The sequence below is a fragment of the Antechinus flavipes genome, chromosome X (genome assembly GCF_016432865.1).
Source record: "Antechinus flavipes isolate AdamAnt ecotype Samford, QLD, Australia chromosome X, AdamAnt_v2, whole genome shotgun sequence".
Classification (NCBI taxonomy): domain Eukaryota; kingdom Metazoa; phylum Chordata; class Mammalia; order Dasyuromorphia; family Dasyuridae; genus Antechinus; species Antechinus flavipes.
Genome location: NC_067404.1, coordinates 80,580,581 through 80,598,696, shown reverse-complemented (window position 1 = coordinate 80,598,696; position 18,116 = coordinate 80,580,581). Strand labels below are relative to the sequence as shown.

General features: G+C 46.4%; 1 protein-coding gene across 1 annotated transcript; it reads right to left on the bottom strand.

Moving 5' to 3' along the window:
• Nucleotides 1–262: 262 nt before the first annotated feature.
• LOC127542764 (V-type proton ATPase subunit C 2-like) lies at nucleotides 263–2,079 on the bottom strand. The gene has a single exon (XM_051968553.1). The coding sequence runs from the start codon at nucleotides 1,592–1,594 to the stop codon at nucleotides 302–304; it is 1,293 nt and encodes a 430-aa protein (XP_051824513.1). The 5' UTR covers nucleotides 1,595–2,079; the 3' UTR covers nucleotides 263–301.
• Between the last annotated feature and the right edge of the window lie 16,037 nt (nucleotides 2,080–18,116).

The following is an 18,116-nucleotide window of genomic DNA, read 5'->3' as shown; positions in this document are numbered from 1 at the left end:
AAAATATGGAAAACAAGATTTTGCAAGGGTAAATGTGGAAAACTACCTTTGCACATACTTAGAAAATAAAGAGCTACTGTTCAAAATAAAAAAAAATGTGATTGGGAAAAATGGATTCAACTACAATTGCATTTGTTTTCTTTCAAAAGGAATTCCGAGACCTCTTTTAGACTTATTCCCACCCTGCGGCAAATGTTTTGGCTAATGATAGACTGTATTTCCAATTTAATTTGATTTCTCCAAGACAGAAAATGAGGTGGGTTCAGAGAGAGTTAAGAATTGCCTGATTTATGGGGAAAAGTTAGTCAAGAAATCTAAGGCCAATGTTGTAATAGACATAAGGAAAGTAATCCTGGTTGCTGAGTTGTAACCCAGGGATATCTAGAGAGGTATCCATTATACTGGCTGCCATTTCATCCAGATGCTTGAAAGACGAGTTGAGAGTTTCCCGGAGACGTTTGGGAGATTTCTTCTGGGGCTGTAGCAGTACTGCCTTAAAATTCACTGGTAGGCCATATCTTAATACGGATTCAGAAAACACTCTTAAGGTCTTTATGTGAAGCCAGATGATAAATACTTCACCAAAGCTCGCCTTGAGCCATTGCAAATATGGATTTTCCCAGTAGCCTTCACCCTCAGCCTCCCTCTCTGTCTCTTCAGCTTTTTCTTTCGGTTGTTTCTGATACCTCCGGGGAATAACCAAAGTGACGGCCTTCACAAAAAGGTCTAGGAGGGAAAAGGATTGCTTTTTCTGAACCCTTCGGGAGCTATCTTGTTGTTTCTTGGCCGAAAGCAACTTGGTCATTTCTTCCCTTTCGCTTTCGATTTCTTTTTCATCATAAAAAAAGTCTCGAACCTTGAACTTGTTGGCTGTGGCCTTGACTTTGAAATCCTCGATCACTTTCTGGAACATGGTGACGGTAAAGAGGCCGCTCTCGTTGTCTTCGGCGATCAGCTTGGTCGATCGAGGGACCACCATGTCTGAGAGGGATTCGTACGTTTTCTGCCACAGAGGATAACTCATCTTGGGAACGATGACCAGAAGGGTGACGAGGTATTTAGAATCCAATACGAAATCCTCTTTGCTCACGATATCTGACAGTGACCGAGTGAAGAGGCCCCCCAACAGTTTTTTTTCCATAGTCTCTAGGTTTCTTTTCAGTTTCTTGTAGGCCGAGATTCTGGTTTTCAGATCTGTCTCCACTTGGGTCAGCTGCTTCCTTAACTCTTCCGCTATCTCCCCCAACGGCTGCTTAGCCGGATATTTGATCAAATCCCATTCAAAGTGAGTCACGAAGGAAGCTAAGGTGACTCCATGGGCCAAGAGGTACTCCTGTACTTCACCTTTCTTGGCTTCCGTCACTTCTACAACACACTGAGTCATTTTCTTCATTAGGCTTTCGGCAAAGGGATCGAGTCTCCCCAATTCGTCTGAAAGGCTAATAAGAGAATCTAAAGTCCCCACCTTGAAATCGGGAATCTCGAAGTTGGTATTGAGGGACAGGTTCGACTTGGAGGTGAAATTGAGCACCTGCTCCAGGATCTCCAAATCTTCCTTGTTTCCAGGGATAGAAACTAACCAAAACTCTGACATGCTTCAAACCTTTCGTCCGGAAGACTGGAACTCTGCGAAGGAGCTTCGGGTGCCAAGATGCTCTCGGGAAGGGCTTAGGGAAAGCGGAGGCTGACTCGGAACAAGAGAATGCCGGGTTTGGGGTGTGGGAAAAGACTGCCGGTCCTTGATCCCTTAGAACCACTCGGAGATCCTGGGGTGGGGTGGCAAAATCAGGAGCCTCGGCCTTCTTTGGGGGTGTGGCTAAACCTACGGGACCATTCTGTTAAAGCCTTCCATGACGCCCTTGCCACGCCCCATCCTGCCTTTATTTCCCAAGTCCTACGCAAGGGGCCTGTCGGACCTCTGAAAGATCCTTTAAAGCCCCTGTGATTCTAGGTCATAGAATTGACCTCCGCTTGCTCGCGGAGATTCATTTTCCTTCCTCTCTCCCCACGCTAAGCACTTTGTACGAATAAAAGCTCTTTCTATTTCATGAAATCAATTCTAGCTAGAAATAATTTAAATAATTCTTCAGATTTTGCTGCACTGATTCTTGACTTTTAATAATGTAAAACAGCTAACATTTATGTGGCATTTACTATGTGCCAAGCACTGTGTAAAGCACTTTACAATTATTATCTCACCTAATCCTCACAATAACCCTGTGAGGAGGGTGCCATTGTTACCCCCATTTCACAGATGAGAAAATTGAGGGAAAGGGGGTTAAATGACTTATACAGTCACACAGCTAGAAAGTATCTGGAGTGAGATTTGAACTTAGATCTTCCTGGCTCTAGGTCTTGCTTTTCTGTCCATATTAGAAAGCCCTTTGCAGGAATCCGAACTGTTTAACACTTTCAACTCATCAAAATAAATTCTTTTGATTAAGTTAATTGATTAATACAGATTTATTGATTACTTTTTTGCGTACTCAAGTGTGATCATGAGTGATGCAGGAATTACTGTCGCTGTCTTTAAGAAAATTACGTGTGGAGACACATTTAGAAGAATTTCATATGTTTCAACTATATCGTATTGTCTGCTGTCTTGGGAAGGACAGATGACGGAGGACAGGGAGAAACACAAGATTTTGCAGGGGTGAAGGTTGAAAATTGTCTTTAGAAAAATAAAATAAAATAATTTAGTATAAAAAAAGAAAATTATAACCTCACTTCACCAAGCCAACAAAACAAAAAAGAGAGAAGAGCTCTTTTAATCCTAATGACCACCCTGAGAGGTTGGAGCTATTTTTGTCCACATTTTGTCCACATTTCAGAGGAAATGGAGGCAGGCAGAAGGGACCTGCCCTGCCCAGGGTCACAGAGCTAGGAAGTTTTTGAGGTTGGAATGGAACTTCGGTCTCCTTGGGTTCCAGACCCAGCTCGCCGCCTGTTGTGATACCCAGCTGCCTCTGGGCGCCTAGGTTTGGAGTAGCAGCCAACAGTGAGAATTCAGCAAGGATGATTGGAGAAGACGTCTCTAGGAAAGATTTACCAGGACTTGGTATCATAGAGAAAAATAAAGGAAGTTGAGAAGTCGAGCTGGTCTCCTCAGCACTTTTTCATAATTCACATAATCTTCCGGTCCTCGGATATCTGCTCTTGAACATTCTGGAAAAGGCTTCCTTCTCAGGACAGCTCTGGACGGAGCGCTGCTTTTCTGGTTCCTGATCACACATAGAGGTTCCTAGATCATTCTGGTCAAATCTGCAAAGGAACAAGACAATATAATTTAGGACAAATCTCTTCAATTTGGTGATCCCATCTTGAAAATGCAGAGCATTTTGGTTTGTGATATACCTTTCCTATTTCTATCTTTACCTAAACCTCGTACCTGATATAAGAATCGTTTTGAAAATATAAGAATCTTGTAAAGATCCCTAAGAGTCTAACTTGTAAAATAAATTTTTCTGTGTTTTAAAATGGGAATAGAATTTCATTTTCTTTACGATTATCATAAAATGATCTCTTCCATGTTTTAAAAATGGGAATATAATTTCACTGTCTTTACGATTATCAATATAATTTTATATGTAAAATCCTTAATCCAATCTGGGAACTGATTTTTATTTTAAAACATAATTAATATTAATCAGAAATGTCTTGAGGCAGCAAGGTGGCTAGATTTAGAGCCAGGAAAAAAGGAGTTTGGATCTAGCCTCTGGTACCGACTGTGTGATCTTGGTCAAGTCAATATAAGAGATTGTATGCTGTCTTAGAACTGGGGGAGGGGGAGATGATGGGGGGATTTGGAACTCTTACAAAAGTGGACTAGGAAGTCTTCCTGGAGAAGGTGGGGTTTTAATAGGGAAGTAAATGAAATCAGGGAGGTCACTAGTGAGCGCAGAAGAGGGAGAGCATTCTAGACAGCCAGAGAAAATACCCAGAAGACGAGAGGGGGGTGGTCTTGTTTGTGGACCAGTCACGAACCTAGAGTCACAGACTCAGAGTATCTGGCTTAGGGAGTGAAGGTTAACAGGGTGGGGAGGGGGGGCAGTTGATGAAAGGCCTGGAACGCCCAACAGTGAGTATTTTGTATTTGATCCTGAAGGCAACAGGGAGCCACTAGAGATTACTGAGCGGAGTGCTTACATGTATGGGACCTGCCCTTTAGGAGCATTAGTTTAATGGCTGAATGGAGAGTGGACTGGAGTGGGGAGGGACTTGAAGTAAGCAGGAAGATTTTTTTCCCCCTCCATCCCTAACTATTTTATTATAACAATATTATTATATATTTCATGAAATATATTCATGGACTATTATAATAGTCCAGGCCTGAGGAGATGAGGGCTTGCTCCACGATGGAGTAAGGGGGCAGGGTAGAGTTGGGGTTAGGTTTAGAGATCAGGGGGCATATTTGAGAGCCAAAAAAGGCTTTGGCAACAGATTGGTCCTGGGGATTGAGGGATAGTGAAGAACCCAGAAGCCTCCTCGGTTGTGAGCCTGAGGGCCTGGGAGAATGGTGCTGTCTGTGACACTGAAAGGAAAGGGCTTTGGGGGAAAGATCAGGGACTCCATCCCAGACATATTGAATCGCCTACTAGGTATCTGGTGCAAGATGTCTTAGAGGCAGTCAGAGTCAGGAAATCAGCAGAGGGTCTAGGGCAGGATGGGAGAATGCGCAGCATAGAGACGGGCATGAAATCTTTGGGGACTGAGGCAAGCACCAAAGCGGGACGGAGGGAGAAGGGAACAGCACCCAGGACAGAGCCCCGAGGGACACCTGTGGCAAGAGGGTGTGATCTGGGAGGAGGAGCTGTCTGAGAGAAAGGGAAGAGTAGTACAGTGAGCTGCTGGCACAGTGAGTCAGGAAGGAAAGAGAGAGAGAGAGAAGAGACAAAGGAATGAAGGGACAGGGTGGAAGCGGGAACTAGACTGGAAGGGGAGTTCACTGGGGACCAGAAGCTAGAGGGGGCAAAAAGGAGGGAAGAGGGAGAAGCGAGGGAGACACAACTGGAAGGAGATGGGGTGGGGTAGTGAGAGGGAGGTAGAGGAGGCAGATATAAAGAGACCTTAGATGGGAGGGGGCAATAGGATGGAGACGTAAGGGGGAGCAAGCAGGAGCTGAGAAGAGCAAGAGGGGGATGGGATGGCAGCCATCCCAGGTTGAGTGGTAGGGGAGAAAAGGAGTCAGAAGGGGAGGTAGCTGGAAGGATATGGGAGGCTAAGTACCAAAAGAGGGGAGATGGGAGAAATAATAGGAGAATGGCGGAAGGAAGACGTGGCAGGAGCTGGATGGGAGAGCAAATATGGGAAGGGAAAAAGAAGGCAGAAGGGAGGAGGAATGCAGCAGGAGTGAGATGGGAGGGGGGATACAGCAGGAGTGAGATGGGAGGGGGGATACAGCAGGAGTGAGATGGGAGGGGGGATACAGCAGGAGTGAGATGGGAGGGGGGATACAGCAGGAGTGAGATGGGAGGGGGGATACAGCAGGAGTGAGATGGGAGGGGGGATGCAGCAGGAGTGAGATGGGAGGGGGGATGCAGCAGGAGGGAGATGGCAGGGAGATGGAGCTAGAAGGAGATGGGAGGCTAGGTACCAAAAGAGAGGAACTGAGAGAGGAAAAAACAAAAGAATGGTGGGAGGAGGAGGCAGCCAGAGCTGGATGGGAAAGCAGACATGGCAAGGGAAAAAGAAGAGAGAAGGGAGGGGGAATGCAGCAGGAGGGGAGACGGGAGGGGGAGAGCAAAAGGGAGGAAAATGGGAGGGGGCATGCTGCAGGAGTGAGATGGGAGGGGAGATCGCAAGAGGAAGGAAAATGGGAGGGGGATGCTGCAGGAGGGAGATGGGAGGGGGTATGCAGCAGGAGGGAGATGGCAAGGGGGGTTAACAAGAGGGAAGGAAATGGGAGGGGGATAACAAGAGAGTGGAAAATGGGAGGGGGATGCTGCAGGAGTGAGATGGGAGGGGGTATGCAGCAGGAGGGAGATGGGAGGGGGTATGCAGCAGGAGGGAGATGGGAGGGGGATAACAAGAGGGAAGGAAAGGGGAGGGGGATAGCAACAGGGAGGAAAATGGGAGGGGGATACTGCAGGAGTGAGATGGGAGGGGGGATGCAGCAGGAGGGAGATGGGAGGGGGGATGCAGCAGGAGGGAGATGGGAGGGGGGATGCAGCAGGAGGAGATGGGAGGGGGGGATAACAGGAGGGAAGAAAATGGGAGGGGGATAGCAACAGGGAGGAAAATGGGAGGGGGATACTGCAGGAGTGAGATGGGAGGGGAGATAGCAAGAGGGAAGGAGATGGGAGGGGGATAGCAACAGGGAGGAAAAAGGGAGGGGGATACTGCAGGAGTGAGATGGGAGGGGGCATGCAGCAAGAGGGAGATAGATGGGTGAGGGATGGAGCTAGAAGAGATGAGAGGCTAGGTACCAAGAGAGGAGAAGCCACAAGAGCTGGATGGGAGGGGGAGAAAGAGGGCAGGAAGGGAGGGCAGCAGGAAGAAAATGGGAGGGAGGAGAGCAAGAGGGAGGTAGATGGGGGGTGAGGGTACCAGGAACACAGAGATCAGAAGGGGAAGCCACAAGAGCTGGATGGGAGGGGGAGAAAGGGCAGGAGTGGGGCAGCAGGAAGAAAATGGGAGGGAGGAGAGCAAGAGGGAGGTAGATGGGGGGTGAGGGTACCAGGAACACAGAGATCAGAAGGGGAAGCCACAAGAGCTGGATGGGAGGGGGAGAAAGGGCAGGAGGAAGGGAGGAAAGTAAGTAACAGAAGAACAGAAATGGCAAAGGGGGAAAAGGCAACAAAAGGGAGGAGGAGATAGCAGGGAGACAAAAAGAAAAGCTATTCAGAGAACAGAGATGGGGAAGGAAGGAATGAGCTCCCTCCTGGAGGGGCCGTGACCCAGAGAGGGGAAGATGGAGGGGGCAAAGAGAGAGGAGGGCGGAAGTGCACATAGAGAAAGGCCATCAGGGAGGCAGAAGCAGCCATGTGGGAACAGGGAGAAAGGAACGGGTTGGGGGGGGTTAGTTCTGGTGAGGAAGTGAGAGAGATTGGGAGGGACCTGAGCCAGAGGTAGAGAGAGGAAGGGAAACAACCAGAGAGGAATGAGCTAAGAAAGACAAATGAGAAAGAGGGAGAGGGAGGAAGGGAGAGCAAGGGGGGGGGGCAGACAGACTCACTGGAAATCTCCTTCTCTAGCAGCGGCTCATTGTTAGTATGAGCCGCATCTTGTGGCACCTTTCCATTTTGGGGTGTCGGAGGAGGGCCCCTGGGGGGCCACCTTTCCTCAGTAACCTGAATGGTTGGGGCCCCAGAAAGGAGTCTCAGTATTTCCCCTGACAGCTCTCTGTTGCCCCTCCCTGCGAAATCTGGGGCCAGATTGTGGTGGGCTCTTCATAAAATGATTCTGAAGGCTCCCCCTGCTCTCTGCCCTCCAGAGAGAACTGGAGCTGCTTTTCCTTTCACTTCAACTCACAGCACAAGGTGGCCAAGATGTGCAAAGAGCTTAAATCTGCTCATGACCTTATCTGAGTCTCACCACATTAAATCAATCAATTGCCATTTATTGGGTGCCCATTCCGGGCTGGGCACTGAGCACTTGGGATCCAAAAAGCAGCAAAAGTCCCTGCCCTCGAGGAGCTTACAGTCTAAGGAGGAGACAACATGGGAGTACGGGTTTATGTGCATATATATATATATATATATATATATATATATATATATATGAGCATATACATACATATGAGCAAGTATAAGGGTGTATATATGTATCAAGCTATATGTGGGATAAATGAGAAATAATGACTAGAGGGAAGGCGCCGGAATGAAGAGGAGTTGGAGGAAAATTCCTAGATGAGATGGGATTTTGGTTGGGACTTAAACAAACTGGAGATCTCAGTAGTTAATGTGGAGGAAGGAGAGTGTTCCAGGCCCGGCGGAACGGCCAGACAGAATGTACGGAGCCCAGAAAAGGAGGGGCTTGTTGGTGCCCAGCCAGGAGGCTGGGGTCATTGAATCAAAGCATACACAGTGGGAAATAAGTAGAGAAAACTGGAGTGGTATGTGGGTACAGGGGATGAGAATCTTTGAATGGCAAATGGAGACCATTATGTATTGGATTCTGGAGGCAATAGGGAGCCATAGAAGTTTGAGTTTGAGTAGGTGAGTGACATTGTGGGACCTGCACTTCGGAAAAGTCCCTTTTGTGGCTAAATAGAGGATGGATTGATCTGGGGAGAGACTTGAGGAAGGCAGACCCCCCCCCCCCCGCCCGCAGCAGCTATTGCAGGAGTACAAGTCCACAGAGCCGCACTAGAGTAGGGGTATTGTTAGAGGAAAGGAGGGAGCATATTTGAGAGGTGTTCTGAAAGGAACATTCACAACTTGGGGCAACAGCTTGGATATAGGAAGGGGGGGGTGAGAAGCTTCCAGAATGACTCAAAGCTGGGAGGACGGTACTGTCCCCTAGAGTAAGAAGCTGTTCCCCAAGAGACTTGCTCAGTCCTACAATTTCACACCTTGATTAACTGCAATCAAAGTCTTGGGCACGCCAGCAACTTTCTGGGCAGCCTCACTCTGCCAAATGAGGCAGATGGGACTGAATGCTCCCTAAGGCCCTTTCTAGTTGGAAATCTCTCTGACCCCGTAATCCCTTTTACCACATCCCGGAAAGATGCTCTTCCAGTCTCTTTGCACTGGAACCCTCCCTTTGACATGGGGAGGCGGGCAGCCCGTTCCATTGTTGGCCAGCTCTGAGTACTAAGAGATCCCGAGAGCTGCCCTCTTTCCCCCCCCCCACCCTCGTTATCTGGGGCAATTCCAGGTAAGTGTAATTGCCCGTGATAGCCCTTCTCACAGTCTGGGAGGTAGCCATTGTGTGTATCCCATGAGCCTTCTCCATCCCGGGTGCCCTTTCTCCTCTCTTGGCACAAGATTCCAGAACTTGGACTGAACCTCCCATGTGGAGCAGGCCCCCAGTTCCACTCTGCCCTTCCTGAGGTCAGAGATGAGATGCTCAGTAAGCCCCTTCTTCCCCCAAGGTGTGGGCTAGGTCTCAGCCATGCTACCTTGGGGACAAGAGGGACTGTCCCATGGGGGTAAATGCCAAGGCTTTGCAACAATGGTGTGCTCCAAGAAAGTAGGAAGTCATGAGTTTCCTTTATCTTCCTCTTCCCTTGGAGGGCTTAGCCCTCTCCTGCTTCCTTGATTCTGCCGCTCCTTCTCCTTTCTTTGCGGGGAGGCTGGAGCCTCTTGTTCCAATCTGAGCATCAGTGACTTCAGTTGAGTAAAGAACTGCGAGTAACTTACCACTGGGCCGGTGTCCAACAACCTCCAGCAGACTTCTCCCTAGAATTCACCTCTGCCCTCGGAGTCTGCCATGAGCACCCTGTTGAGTCCTCCTTCAGGGAGGAAAAAGCACTGGACTTGGTCTCGAGAACCAGCGCTGGGCTCAACGTTCCCCAGCTGGGAACAAGCCGTGTCATCCCTGAGACCTTCAGGCTCCTCTGCGAAGTGGAGAAGTGAAGCCTGGTGGTCTCCACCCCACTGGGTTGTTGTAGAGAAAGCAGCATTTCATCAGCCTTCAAGAGCTGTGGAAGTGGGAACTGTTCTGATTGCTCAAAACAAATAGATTGGAATAGGAAAATCACCCTAGATGGGAAACGGCAACATCCGGTCCCCCCACTCCTGAATGGGGGCTGAGTCAGCCTTTTTGGTGCTGCTCCAATCTCTCCAGGTGCTCAGAGAGGTGATAATGGAGCAATTCAAAGTCGAATTTCATTCTTAGCTCACAAGGGATGACGTTGGGCCCTTAGCTTTTGGCGGCTACCCTTAGCTCAGCCCTTGCTACCACTTTCCCATCTCCCCTTGAAGACCTTTTCAAACCTCCTTCTCCCAGTCACCCAGGCTCACAGCCAGGTGACAGCTTCACTTCCTCCCTCTCTGACGCCCTCCCCCAGTGCCAACGACTTGGCAGATCTTATTTCCCTTTCACGATGTCTCTCGTATATGTCCCTCTGTCCCCTCCGACATTGTCACCAACTCTCCCCATTCTAGCCCACCTTCCATTTAGCCATCACTAATCTTCCTATTTTTTTTTAATTTTTTTGCTGAGGTATCTGGGGTTAAGTGACTTGCCCAGGGTCACACAGCCAGGAAGTGTTAAGTGTCTGAGGTCAGATTGGAACTCAGGTCCTCCTGACTTCTGGTGCTCTATCCACTGCGCACCTAGCTGCCTCCCAAACACTGATCTTCCTAAAACACAGCTCCCATTCAAGAAACTCCAGGAGCTCCCTCTCAGCAGCAGGCTCAAAGAGAAACCCTTCCCAAGCTAGTCCCTTCCTACCTTTACAACTTTGTGCCATGTTCTCACACTTCCACACATCCATCCTCCACACACTCTACCACGTGGGGAGACCGGGCCCCATTCTGCTCTTGGCACAAGACAATTCATCACTTGGCTGCATTTTCCCCGGCTGTCCCCCGTGCCCGGAATAGCAACGCTTCCTCTTCACCTCCACCTCCTAAGCACGTCCAAGTCTTGCCTTAAAATTTTTTCTACAAGAAACTTTTCCCAGTCCCCCAAGTCCAGACCCTTCCCTCTGAGGACAACGCCCTATCTTCCTGGTATAGATTTAGTGCGGACATGTCATCTCCGCCATGATCCTAGGGGTTCCTTGAGGGAAGAGACTGTCTTTGCCTTTTTTTGGATCCCTAGACTTAGCACGGAGTCTGGCACATAGTAGGCACTTCCTAAATCTTGTTGATTTGATTTCTCTCCTTTTGTCACCAACCCTACTAGGAGCACGGGCCATGCTGACAGCAGATGGCCTCAGCTCCCGGGGGACTGGGATTACCCATCAATAACTCTTCCTGTTCAAAGCTTTCAGCATTTCCTTCCCTTTCCTCTTGCCCTTCAGCCCAAGAAGAACAAACGCACCTCCTATTCATTACGGCAAATTCCTCTCTCTGGGTCCTGGGTCCTGCTCCCCTGGGCCTCCCCAAGACTGATTCCCTCTGTCTCTGACATCTTCAAGCTCTCCCTCACCACTAGCTCCTCCCCATCTGCCCTGCACAAGATCTCCTCAAGCCTGAGAAGCCAAAACGGGTTCTAACCCACTCAGGGAAACGTTCCATCTCCCAACCCTTCACAGCTAAACTTTATCTACACCTGCTCCATCTGTGGTCTCACTGTACTGGCCTTCCACTCCTAGGTCCTAATCACCAGATGATAATAACAATAATAATAACGTCCTAATCACCAAAGCCAACGGCCTTTCCTCAGTCCTCACCCCCTTGACTGTCCTACAGCCATTGGCCCAGGGCCTGTGGCTTCTCACACTGTCTAACAGCTACCATCCACTCACGAGTCCTCTCCCATCTCTGTCAGGCCCTCCTTTCTAGCCTTCACTGACTCCTCAATCCTTCACGCCTCCTTTGGGCAGGCAGTGTCCCAGTGGGGTCAGACTTGGTCTCTTGTTCTCTTTTTCCTCTCTTACTTGGCTGGCTTTTATTCCTTCAACTACTTTCTCTATGGAGAATATCCCCAAATCCCTGTTCCCAATACCGGACTCTCTTCTGACTTCAACTGCCCTTAGGAAGTTCCTACCCAGACATCCCACCTGCACCTCAAGCTTTGCACACCAAAAGCCAGCTTCTGTTTTTTAGGTCAAAACTGGCTTACTCCTGATTTCCCACTCTCATTCTCCGGCACTACCATTCATCAGCTCTCCCAGGTGCTCGGCTTCGATTCGGGTCTTAGCAATCCTCACTCTGTAATATTTCCGCATCTTGTCCTTGTTTCCATTGGTCTCAATGTGAAGAGGGCCCCCGGTTCCACTCTGCCCTTCCTGAGGTCAGAGATGAGATGCTCAGTGAGCCCCTTCTTCCCCAAGGACAAGGTGGCGGTCTCACTGCTATCTTGCTAGTACAAGCTGCTATCTGCCTATTGAAGAGATTCTTGATAGATCTTTGTATTTCCACACTCTACCCTTCTCGCCCTAATTCTGTGATCTGCAAAGGCTCCCTATTGCCTCGCTGAGAAAATTTAAATCCTTCTTGGTGGCATCCAGGACCCCCCATCCAATGGCACCGCCCTCAATTTCCAGTTTCCTCTCATATTTTTGTCTTCTACACTTTGAGCTCCAGACCAATCACTTCCTGGCCCCACAGCATTCTGGGAGCTCTCCTGCTTCTTCCCTTTTCCCATGCTTGTCCTTAGATTTGGAATGCCTGGCTTCGTCTTTACAATTCCCACTTAACATTTAAAGAGCATTTCAAGATTCAAAGATCACTTTCTCCAGGAAAGCTTCTCTGACCTTCCCTCTTCTTCTTCTTCCCACCTCCCCATCTTGTAAAAATGGCTGCTCCTCAAGAAACTGGAAACTGAGTGGATGCCCATCCATTGGGGAATGGCTGAATAAGTTATAGGATATGAATGTTATGGAATATTATTGTTCTGTAAGAAATGATGAGCAGATTGCCATCTGGGAGAGGGGGTGGAGGGAGGGAGGGGAAAAATCGGAACAGAAGTGAGTGCAAGGGATAATGCTGTAAAAATTGCCCTGGCGTGGGTTCTGTCAATAAAAAGTTATTTAAAGAATAAAAAAAAGTAAGAAAGAAAAGAAATGATGAGCAGAATGATTTTAGAAAAGTCTGGAAAGACTTACATGAACTGATGCTGAGTGAAATGAGTAGAACCAAGAGACCAGACATGGCAAGAACATTACGTGATAGGGCAGCTAGGCGGCACAGCGGACAGAGCACCAGCCCTGAAGTCAGGAGGACCTGAGTTCAAATTTGAATTCAGACACTTAACACTTCCTGGCTGTGTGATCCTGGGCAAGTCACTTAACCCCAATTGCCTCAAGGAAAAAAAAAGATTATGTGATGATCAACTCTGATGGATTTAGTTCTTCTCAATAGTGCAGTGATTCAAGGCAATTCCAATATACTTGGAATGGAAAATGCCATCTGCCTCCCGAGAGAGAACCGTGAAGAGCAAATGTGGATTAAAGCATAGTATTTTCACCTTAGTCTTTTCTCCTTTTTTGTTTGTTTGTTTGCTTTTTCTTTCTGATTTTTCTCCTTTTGGTCCAATTTTTCTTACACAACATGACAAATATGGAAATATGTTTAAAAGAGCTGTACATGTATAGCCTATATCAGGTTACTTGTGTCTTAGGGAGGGAGGAAGTAAAGGAAGGAGGGAGAAAAAATTTGGAAAGCAAAATCTTACAAGAATGAATGTTGACATATCTATAGGTTTCTCTTGATATGTTGCATCATCCCAGTAGAATACAAGCTCTTTGTGGGGGAGAACTGTTTTGTTTTATCTTTGTAACACCAGTGTTCAGAACATTGCCTTGTACATAGTAGGCTTTCAATAAATGTCTATTTTATTCCTTAGAGAATAAAATGAATGTTGAAAACTGTCTTTAAATGATTCTTTTTTTTTTTTTTTTTGCTTTTTTTGCTGAGGCAGTTGGGGTTAAGTGACTTGCCAGGGTCACACAGCCAGGAAGGGTTAAGTGTCTGAGGCCAGATTTGAACTCAGGTCTTCTGACTGCAGGTCTGGTGCTCTATCCACTGCGCCCCCCAGCTGCCCCCAAAACTGTCTTTACTTATATTTGGAAAACTAAAATACTTTTGAGAAGAATAATAGCTGCCCCTTCGAATTCCAAGTGGATTTCATTTTGTGGCTCCCTGTATCATGATTGTGCAGCACTACTACTTAGCTGTGTTAGTGGCTGAGGCCCCTGCCAGGTTGCATGGTCCTTAATGGCCAAGTCTCACACCAGCTTGGCATTTCCCTATGTCTAAACCACAGTGCGTGGTTCACAGGAGACCCTTGAAAGTTTCTAGCATCATCGTGTTATCCTCTATGACAGGGAAGTCCCTCCATGTAATTCCAATATAGGCCAAAGGCCCTCCTCAGAGACCTAAGCTCTGCTATCCCAGAGGTCTGTAAGTAGAGAACCTGTGGCTCATCCGTTGGGAAGTTCCCAATTGGCCCCTCGAAGGATTTTAATTGCATCTTGTCTTAGTGATCACAGTGCCCATATGACACCTCCCCCGGCCCAACGCTCTCACCCTAATGATCAGCATCATACCCACCTAGACCTCTGGCCCATTCGGATATTTCAATGGATATGCAATCTCATCAGAATCGAGAATTCTATCATCTGTCAAGATCCAATCAATCATATGTGATCTTATATACTTCAACAACAATACTATATGAGGATCGATTCTGATGGACGTGGCTATCTTCGGCAATGAGAGGATCCAATTCAGATCCAATTGATCAGTGATGAAGAGAACCAGCTACACCCAGTGAAAGAACCCTGGGAAATGAGTGTGGCTTGCTTGCATTTTTGTTTTTCTTCCCAGGTTATTTTTACCTTTCTAAATCCTTTTTTTTCTTGTGCAGCATGATAATTGTATAAATTGTATAAATATGTATACATCTATTGGATTTAACATATACTTTAACAGATTTAAGATGTATTGGACTGCCTGCCATCTAGGGGGTAGAGGGAAGGAGAGGAAAAGTTGGAACAGAAGTTTTTGTAAGTGTCAATGTGGAAAAATTACCCATGTATATGTTCTGTCAATAAAAAGCTATAAAAAAAATCACATGTGATCCTTGTCCATGTTTTCCCAGGAAACTTCCAGAAAGCTTGTCCAGGGGGCACTATGGACTTTCCAATGGGATCCACCACCTCTTGCAGCAACCAGCCCATTCTGCTTTTGGTTGGCTCTGATTGTTAAAGTGGGGAAATTCCCATCACTGTGGCCTGCACCTGGGGGACTCGGCTCACATTTAAAAGAACTGAGGGGGGGGGCACAGTGAAAGTCTGGATTACTTGATAGACCCTTAATGAGCACCGGTTATCAGATGAGAAAACATAAATAAAGTACTTCATAAACCTCAAGGTTCTTTGCAAGTGCTGGCTAACCAAGATTACTATCCGTCCTCTCTCACATCAGCCTAACAGCTGACATTGGCAGAGGGCCTTGAGCTTTGCAAAATGCTCCTAGCTATCTGGAGTCTCCTAAGAAGCCTTGAGAGATAAGTACCATATGGATCATTATCCCCAAGTTGCACAGGAAGAAACAGAAGGTCAGCTTACCTAAATGTCTTGCTAGTGTCAGGGATAGGATATAAATCCAGGCTCCTACTGAGTCAAAGATCAGTCTATACCACACAGGCTACATGACCAACCCACTTCCTTTTCTGATGCTGGAAAGTATCTTTTACAATTCCATCATCTACTTCCAAATCTTTTCTTCCTTCTTCATGTTCCCATTGTTTCCCCTTCTCCCATTCTCTCAAGTGACTGAAGTCCCTTTAAAAAAAATGTAATTTTAATTTTAATCGATTAATTAATTTTTATTTATGATAATAATCTTAAAATATATAAATATATAATAATTAATCATATTTATTAATGAATAATAAATCAATTGATTAAATTCTATAATTAAAATTTTAATGATTGGATAAATAAATAAATAAATGTGAAAATTAATTTTCAAATAGCTTTTTATTTTCAAAATACATGCAAAGATAGTTTTCAGCATTTTCCTGACCCAGACAGCAAGTAATCTATGTTAAATATGTGCAATTCTTCTAAACCCACTTCCACATTTCCCATGCTGTGCAAGAAAAATCAGATCAAAAGGGGGAAAAATGAGAAAGGAAAAAAAAAAACAAGCAAATAAACAACAACAACAACAAAAAGGTGAACATACTATCTTGTGAGCCATTTTAAGTCTCCATGGGCTCTCTCTGGATGAGGGTCGCTCTCTCCATCACAAGTCTACTGGAATGACTTTGAATCATGAGGTCCCTTTTCGCGTCTCATGTCATTCATTTTCCTCAGGCCTAAAATGAAGAAGTGACCCTTCTCCTCGCCAAGGCCAACCAGCTAATGGGCATCTTTTGGCTCAACCTATCCCATCTTCCCCAGCAAGAGGGCTCCCTCTGTCCATCCATGCTCTTCTGTCTTCAGTCTCTCCCTATCTGCTATGTGTTTCCCTGCTGTCCATAAACATGCTCATAGCTTCCCTGAGCTCAAACAAAAACAAACCAGCTCCCTACTTTCACCAACATCACCACTAAGGATTATCCATCTTTCTTCCCCTTTATGTCTCAATTCCTTGTGAAAGTCACCATACTGGCTACCTTCCAACACCATCATTCAATTCAGTTACCGGCATTTTCTTAAGAGTCATACTTGATATTTTCGTGGCCTTGGAAGCCATTGATCACCCTCTTCCTGGATCCTTTCTCCTATCTAGGCCTCCTCTTGTTTCTCTTGCTACCTTTCTGGCCACTCCTCAATATCCTTTGGTGGGTCACATCCACTAACCCTGGGTGTGCCCCAACATTCTTTCCTGGGCTTGCTTCTCTCCCTGGGCAATCTCATTAGCTCTCATGGGTTCAATTCCTCCCTCCCTGAAGATGATTCTCTAATCTATGTAACCTGCCCTAATATCTCTCTTGAGCTCCATTCTCTCTTCACAATTATCTTTTGAACTTTTCAAAATGGATGGCTTATAGGTATCTCAAACTCATGTCCAAAATGAAACTTACTATCTTTCCTCTCGAAGCTTATTATTTTCCTCACTTTCCTATTATAGTCTGCAGCAGCAGCATCCTCCCAATCACCTAAGTTCCCCGCTTCTGTGACTTCCCTTACTCCTTTATTGCAATCATTCTACATCTCTTTTTTGTTATCAATCCTTGTTTCTAGCTTTCCAACAAGTCCCATAAGCATCCCCTTCTCTCTACTCACCCAGTTGTTGCCGCTTTGTTGAAGGCCCACCTTACCTCACTCCTAGATGACTCCTAGATGACATTTTGGTCGGGGGTGTCTGCCTCAAGTTCCCCCCCCCATGCATATGTACATACACACTCATGTACACAAGCACTCATAACACACACAAATGTGCATACACACATACTTGCACACACATCTACATGCGCACACACACTCCTGTATTCACTCACTCCAAACTGTTCTCCATTTGGTTGCCCAAGTGATCTTCCCTAAGGACATGGTAGACTCCCTGCTGCCTCCCTCTCACCTCGGAGATCAAATAGAAAATGTTTGACATTGAAAGTCTTTCACAAATTGCTCCCTTCTTACCTTTCCAGTCTTAGACCTTAGTCTCCTCAAGGCACTCAGTGTTCTAGCTCCATGAGCCTCTTCACTGGGCCTCCACCAACCTCCTCACTGGGCCTCCACCATAGTCCTTGTTTTTATGCCTTTGCCCCAGCTTTCACCCAGGCCTGGAGAGCTCTCTCTGCTTGCTTCTTCCAATTCATTTCTCTGATTTCCTTCCAAATACAATACAAGTTTGACCTCCTGTAAGAGGCTTTCCCAGTCTCCCTCCCCCTCCCCCCACTGCCCCAACTGTTGGTGCCTTCCTCCGTGAATTCCCTTCCATTTACACTGTATATATCATCCAAAGTCATACAAAGTTGTTTACACCTCCTCTCCCCCTTTAGAAGGTAAGCTCCTACGTGGCTCTCTTCAACAATGAGATGATTCAGACCAGTTTCATCTGTTCAGTGATGAAGAGAGCCATTTACACCCAGAGAGAGAATTGTGGGAACAGAGGGTGGACCACAACATAGCATTCTCACTCTTTTTGTTGTTGTTTGCTTGTATTTTGTTTTCTTTCTCAGGTTATTTTTCCCTTCTTTCTAAATCTGATTTTTCTTGTGCAGTAAGATAAGTGTGTGTGTGTGTGTGTGTGTATTAGATTTAACATATTTTAACACATTTAACATGTATTAGACTACTTGCCATCTAGGGGAGGGGCTGGGGGGAAGGAGGAGATAATTTGGAACAGAAGTTTTTGCAAGGGTCAATGTTGGAAAATTACCCATGTGTATACTTTGTAAATAAAAGACTATAATAAAAATATATATAATAAAAAAAGAAAGTAAGCTCCTAGAGGACAGGGATGATAGCTTTAACTTCCTCTTTATTCCAACACTTAGCCCTGTGCCTGACTCATAATAACTGCAAAATAAATGCTTGAGAACCGACTGACTTCTCCCAAATGTATCCTGAGGAGAGGTCACTTTTCCTCTCTCCCAAGTGGAGG